This window comes from Myripristis murdjan, chromosome 5, assembly GCF_902150065.1.
Source record: "Myripristis murdjan chromosome 5, fMyrMur1.1, whole genome shotgun sequence".
In the NCBI taxonomy this organism is placed as follows: domain Eukaryota; kingdom Metazoa; phylum Chordata; class Actinopteri; order Holocentriformes; family Holocentridae; genus Myripristis; species Myripristis murdjan.
In genome coordinates, this window is record NC_043984.1 from 38,333,188 (window position 1) to 38,350,687 (window position 17,500).

The 17,500-nt window shown below is 46.8% G+C and overlaps 1 protein-coding gene across 4 annotated transcripts in view; it reads right to left on the bottom strand.

Moving 5' to 3' along the window:
• The window catches only part of stab1 (stabilin 1), a 72,255-nt gene that overhangs the window by 36,272 nt on the left and 18,483 nt on the right, over window positions 1–17,500 (bottom strand). For all 4 annotated transcript variants that reach the window (XM_030052358.1, XM_030052360.1, XM_030052359.1 and 1 more), the window contains 24 exons: window positions 17,031–17,124; window positions 16,652–16,810; window positions 16,324–16,419; window positions 15,331–15,426; window positions 14,559–14,606; window positions 13,813–13,946; window positions 13,522–13,633; window positions 11,788–11,865; window positions 10,686–10,787; window positions 9,725–9,829; window positions 9,217–9,351; window positions 8,843–8,971; window positions 8,650–8,703; window positions 8,236–8,349; window positions 4,871–5,066; window positions 4,430–4,525; window positions 4,206–4,251; window positions 3,783–3,862; window positions 3,085–3,210; window positions 1,826–1,899; window positions 1,520–1,591; window positions 1,073–1,192; window positions 938–985; window positions 141–233 (listed from right to left, as the gene is read on the bottom strand). In XM_030052358.1, the coding sequence (XP_029908218.1) occupies window positions 141–233; window positions 938–985; window positions 1,073–1,192; window positions 1,520–1,591; window positions 1,826–1,899; window positions 3,085–3,210; window positions 3,783–3,862; window positions 4,206–4,251; window positions 4,430–4,525; window positions 4,871–5,066; window positions 8,236–8,349; window positions 8,650–8,703; window positions 8,843–8,971; window positions 9,217–9,351; window positions 9,725–9,829; window positions 10,686–10,787; window positions 11,788–11,865; window positions 13,522–13,633; window positions 13,813–13,946; window positions 14,559–14,606; window positions 15,331–15,426; window positions 16,324–16,419; window positions 16,652–16,810; window positions 17,031–17,124 (2,407 nt within the window). The remainder of the gene's footprint in view (window positions 1–140; window positions 234–937; window positions 986–1,072; window positions 1,193–1,519; window positions 1,592–1,825; window positions 1,900–3,084; window positions 3,211–3,782; window positions 3,863–4,205; window positions 4,252–4,429; window positions 4,526–4,870; window positions 5,067–8,235; window positions 8,350–8,649; window positions 8,704–8,842; window positions 8,972–9,216; window positions 9,352–9,724; window positions 9,830–10,685; window positions 10,788–11,787; window positions 11,866–13,521; window positions 13,634–13,812; window positions 13,947–14,558; window positions 14,607–15,330; window positions 15,427–16,323; window positions 16,420–16,651; window positions 16,811–17,030; window positions 17,125–17,500) is intronic.

The following is a 17,500-nucleotide window of genomic DNA, read 5'->3' on the forward strand; positions in this document are numbered from 1 at the left end:
GCAGAGGAACGTGAAGGAGAGGAACCTCTGAGGAACCCAGAGGAACTGAGACAGGGGTTTAAGCATCACAGCAGTATCATCATCATCAGTGCAGTGCTACAGCAGTACAGGGTGTGTGTGTGTGTGTGTGTGGTACGTACGGTGTTGTTGTTGTTGTTGTTGTTGTTGGTTTCTTCCAGAGGAACGAAGACGGTGAACGGGCCCGAGGTGTAGAGCGTGCGACTGTCCGACATCTGAGAGACAAAAACAAGCAGCTGCTGTCATGATGGACCTGCTGCCATCTCACTGACCACAGATCAGTGATAAATACCCCAAAGTCATACCTGAGTAAAGTAAAAATATCTTGCTGAAATATTACTCTGGTAAAAGCAGAAGTTACCCATAAGAATCCTGCTTGGGTAAAAGTCTGATATTAAATTTACTTATCAAAAGTACGAGTAAAAGTAAATTTATTTAAATTTATATGCATATATAAATACATATCCACTCAGTGTCCCTGCCTCAGCTCCAGTCTGACCAGCTCAGCTCAGCAGCTCTGCCATAAACTCTGCCTTTTATCAAAGTTTATAATGTTCAGTTTGTGTTGACATTGTGCAGAATGTGTCTCTTTAATTCTGTGTTTATTACTGAGGTTGTAGTTTGCAGGTCTGCTACTGGACTGCATTATACTGAGAGGGGTTTCTGATTTTTTGTCCTCTTTATTTATATACACTGGGGGGGGACAGAATAGTGGAAACAGCTGTGAGTAAAGTGCAGTCCAGTCCAGCAGCAGCTCTAACTCTTACTGGCTGTAATTCCTAATTTGTAATGCTGTAATGCCATATTTTTGTTCAGTCCCTTAAATTAAAGCTGAAGGTCTGAACTTCAGTCACTGAGCTGTGTGTGTGTGTGTGTGTGTGTGTGTGTGTGTGTGTGTGTGTGTGTGTTCTTCACTCACAGACATCATGCGATTGAGGAGGGCGTTGTCTGATCGATGTGTGACCTCCTGCAAGAGAGGAAACAGATGTGGTGACTCGGGGGGGGAGGGGGCGGGGCGGGTCAGAGGTCAGAGGTCAGAGGTCATGTGACTCACAAATTGTGTGTGTCCCCTGCAGTCGAAGCCGTCGCCGATGTGTCCTCTGTAACAGGAGCAGGTCCTCTTCCCCTGACCCAGGTACACACAGCGAGCAAACACACTGCAGCCGCCGTGGTTCTGCACACACACACACACACACACACACACACACCAATATTTAAAGGGGCACTACACAAAACTGCCAGGACTGGAGGAGCATTTATTTTCTCGATTGTTTCATTTTATCCCCCGATCTTCCATTTTCCTGAGGTGCAGCAGCACATCACAAAATCTGGATTTTCTAATCAGCTTTCACTGATTTTGTAAAGTAATAAAGCGCTGTAAACAAACAAAACACTCAAGCATCAAAAAAACAAACAAACAAAACAACGAGGACAGTGGGAATGCACATGTGCAGCATGCTACATCACACACACACACACACACACACACACACACACTGACCGTCCTGCAGGGGTCCACCGGGAGGCAGAACCTCCCTAATCCTGAGAAACCCTCCTGACACGAGCAGGCCGTCTGCAAAACCAGTCAGTCAGGAAACAGCCGATCAGTTAATAATCAGTCAATAATTTCATCATTTCATCAACATGAAAACTAAATAAAATGAATGTTTATGCTAACAGAGCGGCTAACGCTGTGCTAACAGAGAGGCTAACGCTGTGCTAACAGAGAGGCTAACGCTGTGCTAACAGAGAGGCTAACGCTGTGCTAACAGAGAGGCTAACGCTGTGCTAACAGGTGCTAGCTCACAGTGTTGGGGCCCGTCCTGACGCACTGTGCCGAGCGGTGGCAGCCTCCGTTGTTCACCAGGCAGCCGTCGACCTCTGCAAACACAAAACACAAACACAGCACTTTTACCACCAGCACATCTGTTGGACACGCTACTGACAGCTTTCAAGTAAAGTAAAGTAAAGTAAAGTAAAGTAAACTAAGACTGTAAAGTAAGACTGCAAAGTAATTAAAGTATGTAAGTAAAGAAAGTCAGTAAAGTATGTCAAGTAAATAAAGTAAAACAATGTAAAATAAAGCAAAGTAAGTAAAGTAAAATAAAGTCAAGTCAAAGTAAAGTAAGACTGCAAAGTAATTAAAGTATGTAAGTAAAGAAAATGAGTAAAGTAAGTCAAGCAAATAAAGTAAAACAACAGTCAAGTCAAGTCAAACTTGTCAGTAAAGTAAAGTAAAGTAAAGTAAAGCAAAGTAAGTCAAGTCAAGTCAAGTCAAGTAAGACTGTAAAGTAATACTGCAAAGTAATTAAAGTATGTAAGTAAAGAAAATAATTCAAGTAAGTCAAGCAAATACAGTAAAACAAAGTAAAATAAAGTAAAATAAAGTCAAGGTAAAGTAAAGTAAAGTAAAGTAAGTCAAGTCAAGTCAAGTCAAGTCAAGTCAAGTCAAGTCAAGTCAAGTCAAGTCAAGTCAAAGTAAAGTAAAGCCAAAGTAAAATAAAGTAAAGTAAAGCACAGTAAGCCTCTGCTGCGCTGCCCTCTAGGGGTTGAAACCTTCGGGGAATGTTGTGTTTCTGGCCACACCCACTCAGTGATGTCACAGCAGGCGTTTTGCCTTCTGCTGTGACATCACTGAGTGGGTGTGGCCAGCCGTGCAGCATGCCTCCACCTGCAGGGGGCAGCACAGCAGAGGCTCTGCGTCCGGCAGCGTTTGGCACCTGTCCACCTGTGATGTCACAGTTTTTTATCCTAATCCTGATTGGTTGGCTGGAGAAGGTTGTCGCCGTCATGGAAACGAAAACAACTGGGACTGATTGGCCGTCTGTACAATGACAGACGAACAGGTGAGGAAACACCTCCCCGTCGGCGACCGAGACGTGTCTGTCTGGTTACCATGGAGACGACAGCTTTGCTTCAGCAGAGATCACACGAGGAGGACAGGGGTTAAGGGTCACAGATCAGGGAGCAGGGGTCAGAGGTCAGAGGGTCAGAGGTCAGAGGGTCAGGGGTCAGAGGTCAGAGGTCAGAGGTCAGGGGTCAGAGGTCAGAGGTCAGGGGTCCCACCCAGGCAGACGAGCCCGTCCCCGGTGTAGCCCTCCCTGCAGCTGCAGCTCCGCTCGCCTGCCGACGTTTTCACACAAACAGCAAAATCAGAGCAGCCGCCATTAGACCTGCTGCACAGGTCCACCTCTGAGGGAGAGAGACAGGAGGGAGAGAGAGAGAGACAGGCAGGAGGACAGACAGACAGGAGGGAGAGAGAGAGACAGGCAGGAGGACAGACAGAGAGAGAGACAGACAGACAGACAGACAGGAGGAGAGAGAAAGACAGGCAGGAGGACAGACAGACAGGAGGAGAGACAGACATGAAGAGAGAGAGAGACAGGAGGAGAGACAGACAGGAGGACAGACAGACAGGAGGGAGAGAGAGAGACAGACAGGAGGACAGACAGAGAGAGAGAGAGACAGACAGACAGGAGAGAGAGAGAGACAGAGAGAGACAGACAGGAGGACAGACAGACAGAGAGAGAGACAGACAGGAGGACAGACAGACAGGAGGACAGACAGACAGACAGGAGGACAGACAGAGAGAGAGACAGATTACTGATTTTCAGATAAAATCTTGATGAGTCAGATCCAGCTGTTGATTTCTGTGAGACACTGGATCATCCCAAAGTCTACAGGATGTGCGTGTGTGTGTGTGTGTGTGTGTGTGTGTGTGTGTGTGTGTGTGCGTGCGTGCGTGCGTGCGTGTGTGTGTGTACCTCTGCAGTGTGTTCCGTTGCCTTCATATCCCGCCACACACACACAGGTGGAAGTCGATCCCTGTGGTCCTGTTACACAACTGAAGGAGGACAAAACCAATGAACTGACTGACAGATGTGATTGACAGATGTGATTGACAGATGTGATTGACAGATGTGATTGATTGGCGGCTGGTTCAGTGTAACAGCTGGTGAAGCTCCGCCCTCGTCATGAGCCAGGTCACTTCCTTGTTTTCTTTGGTTTTTACTGTTCTTTCTTTTTCTGCCTTTCTTTTTTCCTTTGTCTTGACTTGTTTATTTGTTTATTTGTTTATTTGTTTATTTGTTTACAGAGACCGCTGCTGCCCCGGTGCATTCTGGGTGATTTACCAGCTCGTGTGCTGATGCAGGACAGGTCAGTGTTACACCTGGAAACACACTTACTTGGCGTTCTCATCACACTGTCCTCCACACGCATCGTCCTTGACCTCTGAGACACACACACACACACACACACACACACACACACACACAATCTGTTAGAAGATTTTAAACTGACCCTTGCGCAGATTTAATTTCATAACAGGTTACAGAAAATATGTGGCTGTAACATGGCAGTGTGTGTGTGTGTGTGTGTGTGTGTGTGTGTGTGTGTGTGTGTGTCTTACCCACAGAGCAGGAAGCTCCTTTCCAGCCTTTATAGCACAAACACCTGCCGCTTCCTGCCAGACCGTCCTCACACTTCCCATGGTCACACACACACTCTGCAGCACACACACACACACACACACACACACACACACACACACAAACTGAGTGAGGCTGTTGCTGTAACAGACGTCGTTTTCCTGTTGAGAGAACTCTGTTAGGCAGAAGCAGACTGTGTGTCGTGGCGGTCTCACACACACACACACACACACACACACACACACTGCGGCTCTGTGTGTTAATGAGCGTTAACGATGTGTGTGTGTCAGTCAGAGCTTTCATAACCCTCGCTCCCCGACGAGCCCGGCACAGCTCACTGAGTGTGTGTGTGTGAGTGTGTGTGTGTGTCTGTGTGTGAGTGTGTGTGCGTGTGTGTGTGTGTGTGTGTGTGTGTTCCTCACTGCTGGAGCAGTTGAGTCCGTAGCGTCCCGGCTCACAGTCCTCACACGCGGTGCCATGGAAACCCTCGTAGCAGCGGCACTCCCCGTTGCCGTGGTTACCGTCCTGACACTCGCCGTGATTAGAGCACCAGCTGCCGACGTCTCCCGGGCATTTGAAACACTCGTGACCATAAAACCCAGGACAGCACGCGTGATCCTGCAGCACACACACACACACACACACACACACACACACACACACACACAGTCAGTATCACCTTTATTACTGTTGTTGTCATTATCATTATTATTATCATTATTATTATCATTATTATTATTATTATTATTATTATTATTATCGTCACTGGTCTCTGTGGGAAGACGTTTTCATCTTCTGTCTGGTTTTGGAGGACGGACTCGCTGATTCGTCAGGGCTGATTTGGATTGGCTGATTCGTCAGGGCTGATTTGGATTGGCTGATTCGTCAGGGCTGATTTGGATTGGCTGATTTATCAGGGCTGATTTCGTACCACTAGCATGTAAGTGTGAACTGGTATGACAATAAAGTTCCTTGAATCCTTGAATCCTTGAATCCTTGATTTGTATTGGCTAATTTCTCAGGGCTGATTTGGATTGGCTGATTTCTCAGGGCTGATTTGGATTGGCTTTTTTCTCAGGGCTGATTTGGATTGGCTGATTTGTCAGGGCTGATTTGGATTGGCTGATTTCTCAGGGCTGATTTCGTACCACTAGCATGTAAGTGTGAACTGGTATGACAATAAAGTTCCTTGAATCCTTGAATCCTTGAATCCTTGATTTGTATTGGCTAATTTCTCAGGGCTGATTTGGATTGGCTGATTTCTCAGGGCTGATTTGGATTGGCTTTTTTCTCAGGGCTGATTTGGATTGGCTGATTTGTCAGGGCTGATTTGGATTGGCTGTAAATGAGGGAAGAGCAGCCACATGTTCCTGAGCCAGACGGCGTCGCTGCAGGCGCTGCAGACGGAGGGGCGGAGCCTCAGCTCTGATGTTGGTGTGTGTGGGGAGATGCTGCTCATGCTCCGCCGCTCTGTGGTGGCGAGCGCGCCGCCCGACGCTGCGGTCTGCTGGGGCGGCAGCACCGAGAGGGACGCCGGGCAGCTGGACGAGCTGGGGGGAGGAGCTGGGGGGGAGCTGGGGGGGGGGGGAGCCTGGACCGTCTGGAGACTGCGGTGGACGGGCAGATGCAGAACAAGCTGCTGGCCATCATGGACGATGCCACCCACCCCCCCCATCCCATCCTCGTGGGGCGGAGCAGCAGGCGCAGTGGGCGGCTCGCCTCACCTCGCTCACGGACCGAACGCTTCAGGACGTCCAGCAGCTGCAGGACAGGACGATCCCTCAGCTGAGGGCAGGGGCTCCTCCCCCCTGGACCCCCACACCGGCACCGGGCACTTTCACATGGACTTTATCATTTATTATTCTGCACTACACACAACATCTTAACAACATTAGTGCTCAGATGTTTAGCTCTTTTTTTTTTTTTTTTTTTTTTTTTTTTTTTTACTATTTTAACATTTTTAACTCAGTTGTTGGTGATTATCTGTTTGTCTCTTGTTGTGTATGTGTTATGTGTATTTATGAATGTGTGAATGTATGTACAGTACAGGCCAAAAGTTTGGACACACCTTCTCATTCAATGCGTTTTCTTTATTTTCATGACTATTTACATTGTAGATTCTCACTGAAGGAATCAAAACTATGAATGAACACATGTGGAGTTATGTACTTAACAAAAAAAGGTGAAATAACTGAAAACATGTTTTATATTCTAGTTTCTTCAAAATAGCCACCCTTTGCTCTGATTACTGCTTTGCACACTCTTGGCATTCTCTCCATGAGCTTCAAGAGGTAGTCACCTCAAATGGTTTTCCAACAGTCTTGAAGGAGTTCCCAGAGGTGTTTAGCACTTGTTGGCCCCTTTGCCTTCACTCTGCGGTCCAGCTCACCCCAAACCATCTGGATTGGGTTCAGGTCCGGTGACTGTGGAGGCCAGGTCATCTGCCGCAGCACTCCATCACTCTCCTTCTTGGTCAAATAGCCCTTACACAGCCTGGAGGTGTGTTTGGGCTCATTGTCCTGTTGAAAAATAAATGATGGTCCAACTAAACGCAAACCGGATGGGATGGCATGTCGCTGCAGGATGCTGTGGTAGCCATGCTGGTTCAGTGTGCCTTCAATTTTGAATAAATCCCCAACAGTGTCACCAGCAAAACACCCCCACACCATCACACCTCCTCCTCCATGCTTCACAGTGGGAACCAGGCATGTGGAATCCATCCGTTCACCTTTTCTGCGTCTCACAAAGACACGGCGGTTGGAACCAAAGATCTCAAATTTGGACTCATCAGACCAAAGCACAGATTTCCACTGGTCTAATGTCCATTCCTTGTGTTTCTTGGCCCAAACAAATCTCTTCTGCTTGTTGCCTCTCCTTAGCAGTGGTTTCCTAGCAGCTATTTGACCATGAAGGCCTGATTGGCTCAGTCTCCTCTTAACAGTTGTTCTAGAGATGGGTCTGCTGCTAGAACTCTGTGTGGCATTTATCTGCTCTCTGATCTGAGCTGCTGTTAACTTGCGATTTCTGAGGCTGGTGACTCGGATGAACTTGTCCTCAGAAGCAGAGGTGACTCTTGGTCTTCCTTTCCTGGGTCGGTCCTCATGTGTGCCAGTTTCGTTGTAGCGCTTGATGGTTTTTGCGACTCCACTTGGGGACACATTTAAAGTTTTTGCAATTTTCCGGACTGACTGACCTTCATTTCTTAAAGTAATGATGGCCACTGGTTTTTCTTTAGTTAGCTGATTGGTTCTTGCCATAATATGAATTTTAACAGTTGTCCAATAGGGCTGTCGGCTGTGTAGTAACCTGACTTCTGCACAACACAACTGATGGTCCCAACCCCATTGATAAAGCAAGAAATTCCACTAATTAACCCTGATAAGGCACACCTGTGAAGTGAAAACCATTTCAGGTGACTACCTCTTGAAGCTCATGGAGAGAATGCCAAGAGTGTGCAAAGCAGTAATCAGAGCAAAGGGTGGCTATTTTGAAGAAACTAGAATATAAAACATGTTTTCAGTTATTTCACCTTTTTTTGTTAAGTACATAACTCCACATGTGTTCATTCATAGTTTTGATTCCTTCAGTGAGAATCTACAATGTAAATAGTCATGAAAATAAAGAAAAACGCAGTGAATGAGAAGGTGTGTCCAAACTTTTGGCCTGTACTGTGCATGTCACACATTATGACAGCAGCCGGGGCTCCTGCACCGCCGGGACCAACACAGGAACCACAGAAACAACAGGGACAGCAGGTGGTAGTTGTGGTTGTGATGGTAGCCGTTACCGTGGTAACGCGGAGACATTTGATGGTGCAGCCCGGCACTGATCTCCTCCTGAGTCCGACTCGCTTCCTGAATTTACAGTTGGAGCGCATGTTGGCGGGAAACTGACTCCTGATCTGCACAACGACACAGCAGAAACACAGTAAAGGAAGTAGAAACACAGGAGAGACGCAGTAAAAACACAACAGGAGCTTGCTTATTGGCTTGCTAACGTTAGCCCACAGCATATAGCAGCCAGTTTTCTAACGTTAGCCCACAACACACAGCAGCTAGCCTGGTAACATTAGCAGCTAGCTGGCTAACGTTAGCCTGCGGCACGGAGCAGTAGGACGTCTGGAGGCGGGGTCAGGTGATGAGGTCACAGCACGACAGCTGCTGACCAATCAGCTTTGAGCCTGTCTGTCTGCGTGTCTTACTGGTTTGTAGGGGAAGAAGCAGCGAGGCGCCCCGTCACAGTCTGTGCACCGTCCCTGCACACACACACACACACACACACACACACACACACACACACAGGACTATGATAAGTATGAGTATGAGTATGATGATGATGATGATGATGGTGATGATGGTGATGGTGATGTCTGTAGCCCCGCCCCCCGTGCGTACGTTGACCTGCAGGGTGATCAGCTGACTGCAGCGGTTCTTGCGCACTTTGAGAACCCGAGGCAGAACCATGACGACGCTGTCCACCGTCTCCACGAAGACGCCGTCCAGAGGAACGTCGTTCACCGCCGTCTGGAGACACACACCTGATTAGCATGCTAATCAATCAATCAGCCAATCAACCAATCAACCAATCAGCCAACCGATCACCAATCAGCCATTCAGCCAACCAATCAATCAACCAACCAGCCAATCAACCAGTCAATCAATCAATCAATCAATCAGCCAACCAACCAATAAATCAATCAACCAATCAACCAATCAATCAATCAATGAATCAGCCAACCGACCAACCAATCAACCACCAATCAGCTCACCTGGTTGTTGCTGTTCAGGTGGAACTGCACCTGGAAGTCGTCGCCCAGCTGGGTGCTCTGCAGGGTTCCATCAGACACACGGCCAGGGAACAGGAGAACCCCAGGGAGAACGTGGTACTTAAACACATCAGAGTCCTAGGCAGACAGACAGGCAGAGAGAGAGAGACAGACAGACAGACAGGCAGAGAGAGAGACAGAGAGAGAGACAGAGAGAGAGAGAGAGACAGGCAGGGAGAGAGACAGACAGACAGGCAGAGAGAGAGAGAGAGACAGGCAGGGAGAGAGACAGGCAGGGAGAGAGACAGACAGAGAGACAGACAGATAGAAGTATAAATAAATAAATAAAAAATAAAAAATAAAATTGAAAAAAATAAAATAAATAAATACTGTCCAGGCTGTTAGCTGAACTGAAACACATCAGAACCAAAGAAACCTGTGTGTGTGTGTGTGTGTGTGTGTGTGTGTGTGTGTCTGTGTGTGTGTGTGTGTGTGTGTGGGTGGGGCCTACCAGGTGGGTGGAGTTAGTCTCTGCCAGGTGCTGCCTGATGGCCTCGTCTGTCGGCAGCAGGACGGTGAAATCAAACTTATTCAGCTCCTCTGACAGGTTGTACATCTGGGAGAACACACACACACACACACACACACACACACACACACACACATACACACACACACACACACACACACACATACACACACACACACACACACACACACACACACACACACACACATACACACACACACACACACACACACACACACACACACACACACACACACACACATACACACACACACACACAGTTTGTTAAGAAGTTAGAAAAAAAATGAAACATCAAACGAAAACGACATGAAATGAAGTCAAAACACAAAACATAAAAGCAGCAGATAAGATAAAAATATGAACTGATAAATTAAAATAAAATAAAATAAAATAAGATAAAACACAACAGACAAAAAAGTAAAAAAAAAAAAAAAAAAAAAAAACAGAACATCAGCACACGGTTACTTCAGGGACCCAAACAGCCTTGGAAATTTCAAGCATCCGTGCAGCTCAGGATCTCAGTGGCTTGTTGGATTTTTACACAGTCCTTTAAACTCTGTAGCGCCCCCCAGAGGACAGCAGCTCAAACTCAACACGGTGTGTGTGTGTGTGTGTGTGTGTGTGTGTGTGTGTGTGTGTGTGTGTGTGTGTGTGTGTGTTTACACTCCTGTTTCTGTTCAGGAGTCACAGACCGACAAACATCAAACTATAAAAGTCAGAGACACTGAGATCAATAAACCTGATCAACTTCAGAAACTGTTATAATGTCAGGCCACTACAGTCTTTCCTGACATTTTAATGTCTGAGCTTCTTTTGAAGATGCAAATGAAGAACACACACTGATCTGAAAACAAATAAATTAGATGACACACACACACACACACACACACTCACACACACACACACACACAGGTGGTCTCACCAGCGCATACTGTCTGAACAGGGTGAAGTTGGACGAGGAGTTCAGGAAGCCCATCAGGGTGGGGGGGTCAGGAGGGAGGTCTGAGAGGGGCGGGGCCATGATCTGACCACACCCACCAAACAAACAAACAAACAAACAAACAAACAAACAAATAGTAACATGTTAGCTCAGCTCCTGTGTTTGTTCCTCTGACTCCAAACTTAATTCCAGTTTAAGTTACAGAGCTTTGCTCACTATGAGTTAACAAAATTAAATTTAAGTTACTACAAGTTTATTTTTTATTATTATTCACTATAATTCATTTCCTTCATTTTTGATTAAGCTCAGAATGTGAATGAGCGAAATACAGGGTGACCCAAAAAAACGGGAATCTCTGAAGTGCGTACTGGCAGACATGAGCATGTGGCAGCACATTTTTAAAAAAATGAATATTCCATCATTGTTTCTTAAATGGCATGTTTTAAGGTTTCAATTACTATGAATAAAATATTTTTCTTCCATCACTCTTGGTTTTATTGGATTGTTATAAAGTTTTTTTGTGTCACCCTGTATAAATGTTCCTGTGCACCAAATCTGTGTAACAAAGGGCATCAACATAAATTTGCTGCAACAATTCATGAGACATACCTGAACGTGGGAGTGGCTTCATACACTCCCATCATAACGTTCTGACCCTTATTCACTCTGAATAAATAAACTCAGGGTTTATTACAACTCGACACTCAGAGCTGAGCTGTGGCTCAAATTAATCTTCAGCTTCCAGATGATTTTTCTATTTGGCTGCTGCTGTTGACCTTTGACCTCCCACCTGTCAAGTGACAGGTGCTCTCTGTATGTGTCCAATACAAATAAACCAATTAACTAAAAAAACAAAAAATTAAAATGTTTTTTTTTACTTTCAAGGCCTAAAAGGTCTTGACAGAGCTGAGATCAGAGCCCTTTCACTTTGCTTACGCTACTTTTTTTTTTTTTTAGCAAAACAAGTCATAAATTTGATTTGACCTGTCAATAAAAATGTTAAATATGAGGCCTGCTTCCTGTCAGCTGACTCAAACACCTGGCTGTTCCTGAAGGCGTCGCTGTGATGTCAGCAGGGCGTTACCTTGTCGACGATGTGGATGTATCCGTTGATGGCGGGCAGGTTGGGGGTGAGGATGGTGGCGTTTCCGATGTGGATCATCTGGAAGGAGACAGACAGCATCTGCATCACAGCCTGTTGGTTTGTTTGTCTGTAGGAAACGCCAGAGTGTCTGCAAGGAATCCTGTCCCACCAGGATGTCATCATGTCACGATCAAAGAAATTAATATGTCACCTACGCCCATGAATCCTGCAAGACCTGGCATTTCTTCAATCACCACAAATTTGTCCCCTCATCATCGTTTCCTTCACCAAAACATGGAGCCACACATCACCAAACTGCCCTGTTTTGGCTGTGACCTGCTGTGACCTGCTGTGACCTGATGATGTGACCTGCTGTGACCTGATGATGTGACCTGATGTGTCCTGATGTGACCTGATGATGTGACCTGACGTGACCTGATGACGTGACCTGATGACGTGACCTGATGTGACCTGATGTGACCTGATGATGTGACCTGATGTGACCTGATGATGTGACCTGATGACGTGACCTGACATGACCTGATGACGTGACCTGACATGACCTGATGATGTGACCTGATGTGACCTGATGATGTGACCTGACGTGACCTGATGATGTGACCTGATGATGTGACCTGACGTGACCTGATGATGTGACCTGATGATGTGACCTGATGTGACCTGCTGTGACCTGACGTGACCTGATGATGTGACCTGACGTGACCTGATGATGTGACCTGACGTGACCTGATGATGTGACCTGATGACGGACCTGGCATGACCTGATGAAGGACCTGACATGACCTGATGATGTGACCTGACCTGACCCGATGATGTGACCTGATGTGACCTGCTGTGACCTGACGTGACCTGATGATGTGACCTGACGTGACCTGATGATGTGACCTGATGTGACCTGATGATGTGACCTGATGACGTGACCTGACATGACCTGATGTGATGTGACATGACCTGATGATGTGACCTGATGATGTGACCTGACGTGACCTGATGATGTGACCTGATGTGACCTGCTGTGACCTGATGTGACCTGATGATGTGACCCGATGATGTGACCTGACGTGACCTGATGGTGTGACCTGACGTGACCTGATGTGACCTGACGTGACCTGATGATGTGACCTGATGATGTGACCTGATGATATGACCTGACGTGACCTGATGTGACCTGACATGACCTGATGATGTGACCTGACGTGACCTGATGATGTGACCTGATGTGACCTGCTGTGACCTGACGTGACCTGATGATGTGACCCGATGATGTGACCTGACATGACCTGATGATGTGACCTGACGTGACCTGATGATGTGACCTGATGATGTGACCTGACGTGACCTGATGATGTGACCTGATGATGTGACCTGACGTGACCTGATGACGTGACCTGACGTGACCTGATGACGTGACCTGATGACGTGACCTGATGATGTGACCTGATGATGTGACCTGACGTGACCTGATGATGTGACCTGATGATGTGACCTGACGTGACCTGATGATGTGACCTGATGATGTGACCTGATGTGACCTGATGATGTGACCTGACGTGACCTGATGATGTGACCTGATGATGTGACCTGACGTGACCTGATGATGTGACCTGATGACGTGACCTGACGTGACCTGACGTGACCTGACGTTGATTCAGCTCCTGCAGTGTGAGGGTGTGGATGTGAGCCACCAGGGGGCGCCCTGGGGCGAGCACCCACCCCGCTGCTGTTGCTGATCTCCCAGTGGGTGGGGCTGTTCAGGGTGGGAAGGCTGACCCCCACCAGGCCGTCCAGGTCCTCTACAGAGTAGATCCCCGACAGGAAGTGGGCTCTGCAACCAGGAAGATAAACAGGCACAAAATGGCGGATGATGTTTCCTGACAGAATGATCTAATGTCCCCAGTGGGCGTGTGTCATTTTAGGAAAGTTTTCTGATGAAATGTTTCTGGGGCGGGGTCAGCAGTGCGTCTCATGACATCATCACAGTTACTCATGACATCATCGACTGACCGCAGGAAGAGAGGCAGGCGGTGGCGGCGGCCCCAGAACATCTGCTGAGCCGAGCTCTGGTTCTTCAGAGCATCTCTGGATGGAACCAACACCGTGACGTTCCCACTCAGGTCCTCAGCTGAGCCGCTGTATCTCTGATCACACACACACACACACACACACACACACACACACACACAGGTGACTACTATAGTTCTTGTGTTGCCATGGTAACACTTCGATTTTTTTTTGTTTCAGTAACCTAATAATTAATGTTTAATAACCGTTAGTAAGCAGTGATGCCTGAATTTAACCTTTGGTATGATTTGCTCAGTCAGTTAATGAACTGATTTCTCTCCTTCAGGTCGACACAAAGCTGAAACGATAATTATCAACCAAATAACTCCAAACAGTCATCATGAGTCATGATGAGGATGATGAAGATGATGTAAAGGATTAAAGAAGAAATAAATAAGAGCAGAATTTGTTTACTAGAACCAAAAGATCCGAGACGATGCAGGAAATCAATTCTTTGTTGTTGTTTTTTTTTGCAGTTTTTGTTCACAGAAAACTGGACTTTAGGAAAACTTTAGGATCCTGCACATCTTCTCAACAGTGTGAAGCTCCGCCTCCTCTTCCGTCCACTCAGGCTCGTTACCATCAGCCCACTTCCTGTTCCTCTTAAGACGTTTGGAAGCTGATTGGCTTTTGCGTTTTTAGCTAAACTCAACATCCGCAAGACACGAGTCCGTCTGGTCTGCACACACCTGGATCAGCTGATTGAAACTGTACATCTTTGGGTTCATGTCCAGCTCCTGCACACACACACACACACACACACACACACACACACACACACACACACACACACACACACACACACACACACACACACACACACCAATACATTGTTATCAGTTAAAAAACATCCTAATTAACACAGCATCTCCAGTATGTTAAATCTTTGGTTCTCAGGTGGGGGTTCATGTCCTCCTAGGGGTACACTGGAGTACTGCAGGGGGTACGTGAGATATTTTTTAAAGTCTTAATATAAAAAATAAGAGCCATTGCTAATTGCTAAAATAATTTGCCTCTCCATAACAAGTTCAATAATAAAGGGTAAATGTAAGTTTGATAAACCACATTTTATGTTGGACCAGAAATCCTCAGGGTCATGCTATTGTTCCAGACTCTGATTTTTGGCACTGGTCAGGGGGCTGAAAATTGTTTTCAAAGGAGGAATGTTACTGAAAAAGGTTGAGAACCTCCATGTTAATGTTGATGTCAGAGTTCCTTCAGGACTTGGATGTGAATATCAGCTCAGGGGTCTTCAAACTGCTTCATGCCCATGAAGTGACTCTGCCCTCAGGGACCTTAACAAGCATTTACATTACACTGACATTAAACTACTCCTTATTTTGCTGAGGACCCACAGGAAGACCCTGCTGGACCCCGGGGGGTCCCTGCGCCTCACTTTTGAGAACCGTAAATTCGACTACAGGAAAATGATGGTCTCCATCCTCTGGTTCCACGTCATACCTCCAGCAGTGACGAGTAGCAGACGGTCCCGTCTCCGCCGTAGCCGTCAGGACAGGTACAGGTGTGAACTCCAGCGTCCTGCAGCTCACACGTCGCCTGGACACACACACACACACACACACACACACACACACACACACACACACACTGAGAACACAGTGTGTCTGGTCTCTCGACAGATCAGACGCCCGGCTGTGACGTTCATGTTGCTTTATAGTTCGGTCATTTTAGGGCAGAATTGGGGTCGACCCAGGACAAAGTGCAAACTCAGCTGATCTATCCTCAGTTTGTCCTGATGAGGGGGGAAAGTCCTGAGGAATCCCATTGGTGGAAAGTTTTGAAAATCACCTCTATATGACCATATAATACCAAAAAACAGCCTTTTAACACACATTTGACTGTCAGATATCACTATAAAAATTCACAAGTTGATTACACACATAAAGACAAGAAAAAAAGTCAATTACAAGTTCTCTGAATTATTCTGTTTACACATGCATATCACACATTATCTGATTTGATATGCACTAATAAGGAATATAAGGAAGAAATGCCAGAAGAGCTGAGAACTCTGCTGGGCTACTCTCTGTCCTGTATTATGACTAAAGGTCTTTGCACACTGAGTCTGTATTTTTTAAAATCCATCATCGATAAGAAACATTTGGCACAGAAACCTTGCACGCTGAGTCTGATGGGTTTTATTTTTCCACTCTTTGCCGTCGCCCTGTTCCTTCAGTTTATGAAGCTCTCTGAGAAAAGAGCCAGAGCATCAAAGCTGTTCTGAGAGCTCTGACGACAGACCAAAGAGTCGGAGTCGCTGTGGGAACGGGACCGGCACAAAGCCTCTGCACACGCAAAGGCCTTGAAGCTGCACTGAGTGATGTCTGACCACTAGAGGGCGCTGAGAGTCAGGCCTGCCGCCCGGTGCAGATCTGTTGCTCAAACCTCAAAGTGTGTGTGTGTGTGTGTGTGTGCGTGTGTGCGTGTGTGTACCAGCGTGTGGCAGCCTCCATTGTTCTTCAGACACGGGTTGATGAGGTCACAGATGTATCCATTTCCCATGTAACCTTGTTTACACTGACACTCATTCTATAGGCAGAGAGACAGGCAGACAGACAGGCAGAGAGACAGGCAGACAGAGAGACAGACAGACAGGCAGGCAAACAGAGAGACAGACAGACAGTAATAAAATAATAAATAATAATAATAGTAATAAATAACTGTTAATAACTGCTTAATAACTGGTATTACTGGTTAATAACTGGTTAATTAGTGGTTAATTAGTGGTTAATTAGTGGTTAATTAGTGGTTGCTAGGCGACCTGTCCCGGTCCCACGTGGATGCAGGCGGCGTTGAAGCTGCAGCCTCCTCGGCCGGCCAGCTGACAGTTATTGATCTCCACACACACTCTGCCATCACCTGTCCAGCCCTCAACACACACACACGACACGTTACCGGGGGCAACATACACACACTCCGCCTGCAGGGAGAGACAGACAGACAGAGAGAGAGACAGAGACAGAGAGAGAGACAGAGAGAGAGAGTTAGATGAAGGAATTACTTAATCTGACAGATCTGGTTCTCATTGTAAACATCAACACACTACGTGCACACACACATGCAGACAGACACACACACACACACACACACACACACACACACACACACACACACACACACACACACACACACAGCCTCACGTTGGTGTGGCAGCCTCCTCGCTCGCTCTTCAGGCAGGGGTTGATGGGAGAGCAGGAGTGTCCATCACCTTCATATCCATCTTTACACACACACCTGGTGCACAACACACACACACACACACACACACACACACGCACACACGCGCACACACACAGGGGATTATATACTGTAAAAGCAAAATATAGAATTAATGTGTGGTGTTATGTCTATGTTGACATGGGGATAATAGTCCTGTGTGTGTGCAGTATGTGGTGTGTGTGTGCAGTGTGTGTGTGTGTGTGTGTGTGTGTGTGTGTGTGTGTGTGTGTGTGTGTGTGTGTGTGTGCAGTATGTGGTGTGTCTGTGTGTGTGTGTGTGTGGATGTGTGTGTGTGTGTGCAGTATGTGGTGTGTGTGTGCAGTGTGTGGTGTGTGTGTGTGTGTGTGTGTGTGTGTGTGTGTGTGTGTGGATGTGTGTGTGTGTGTGTGTG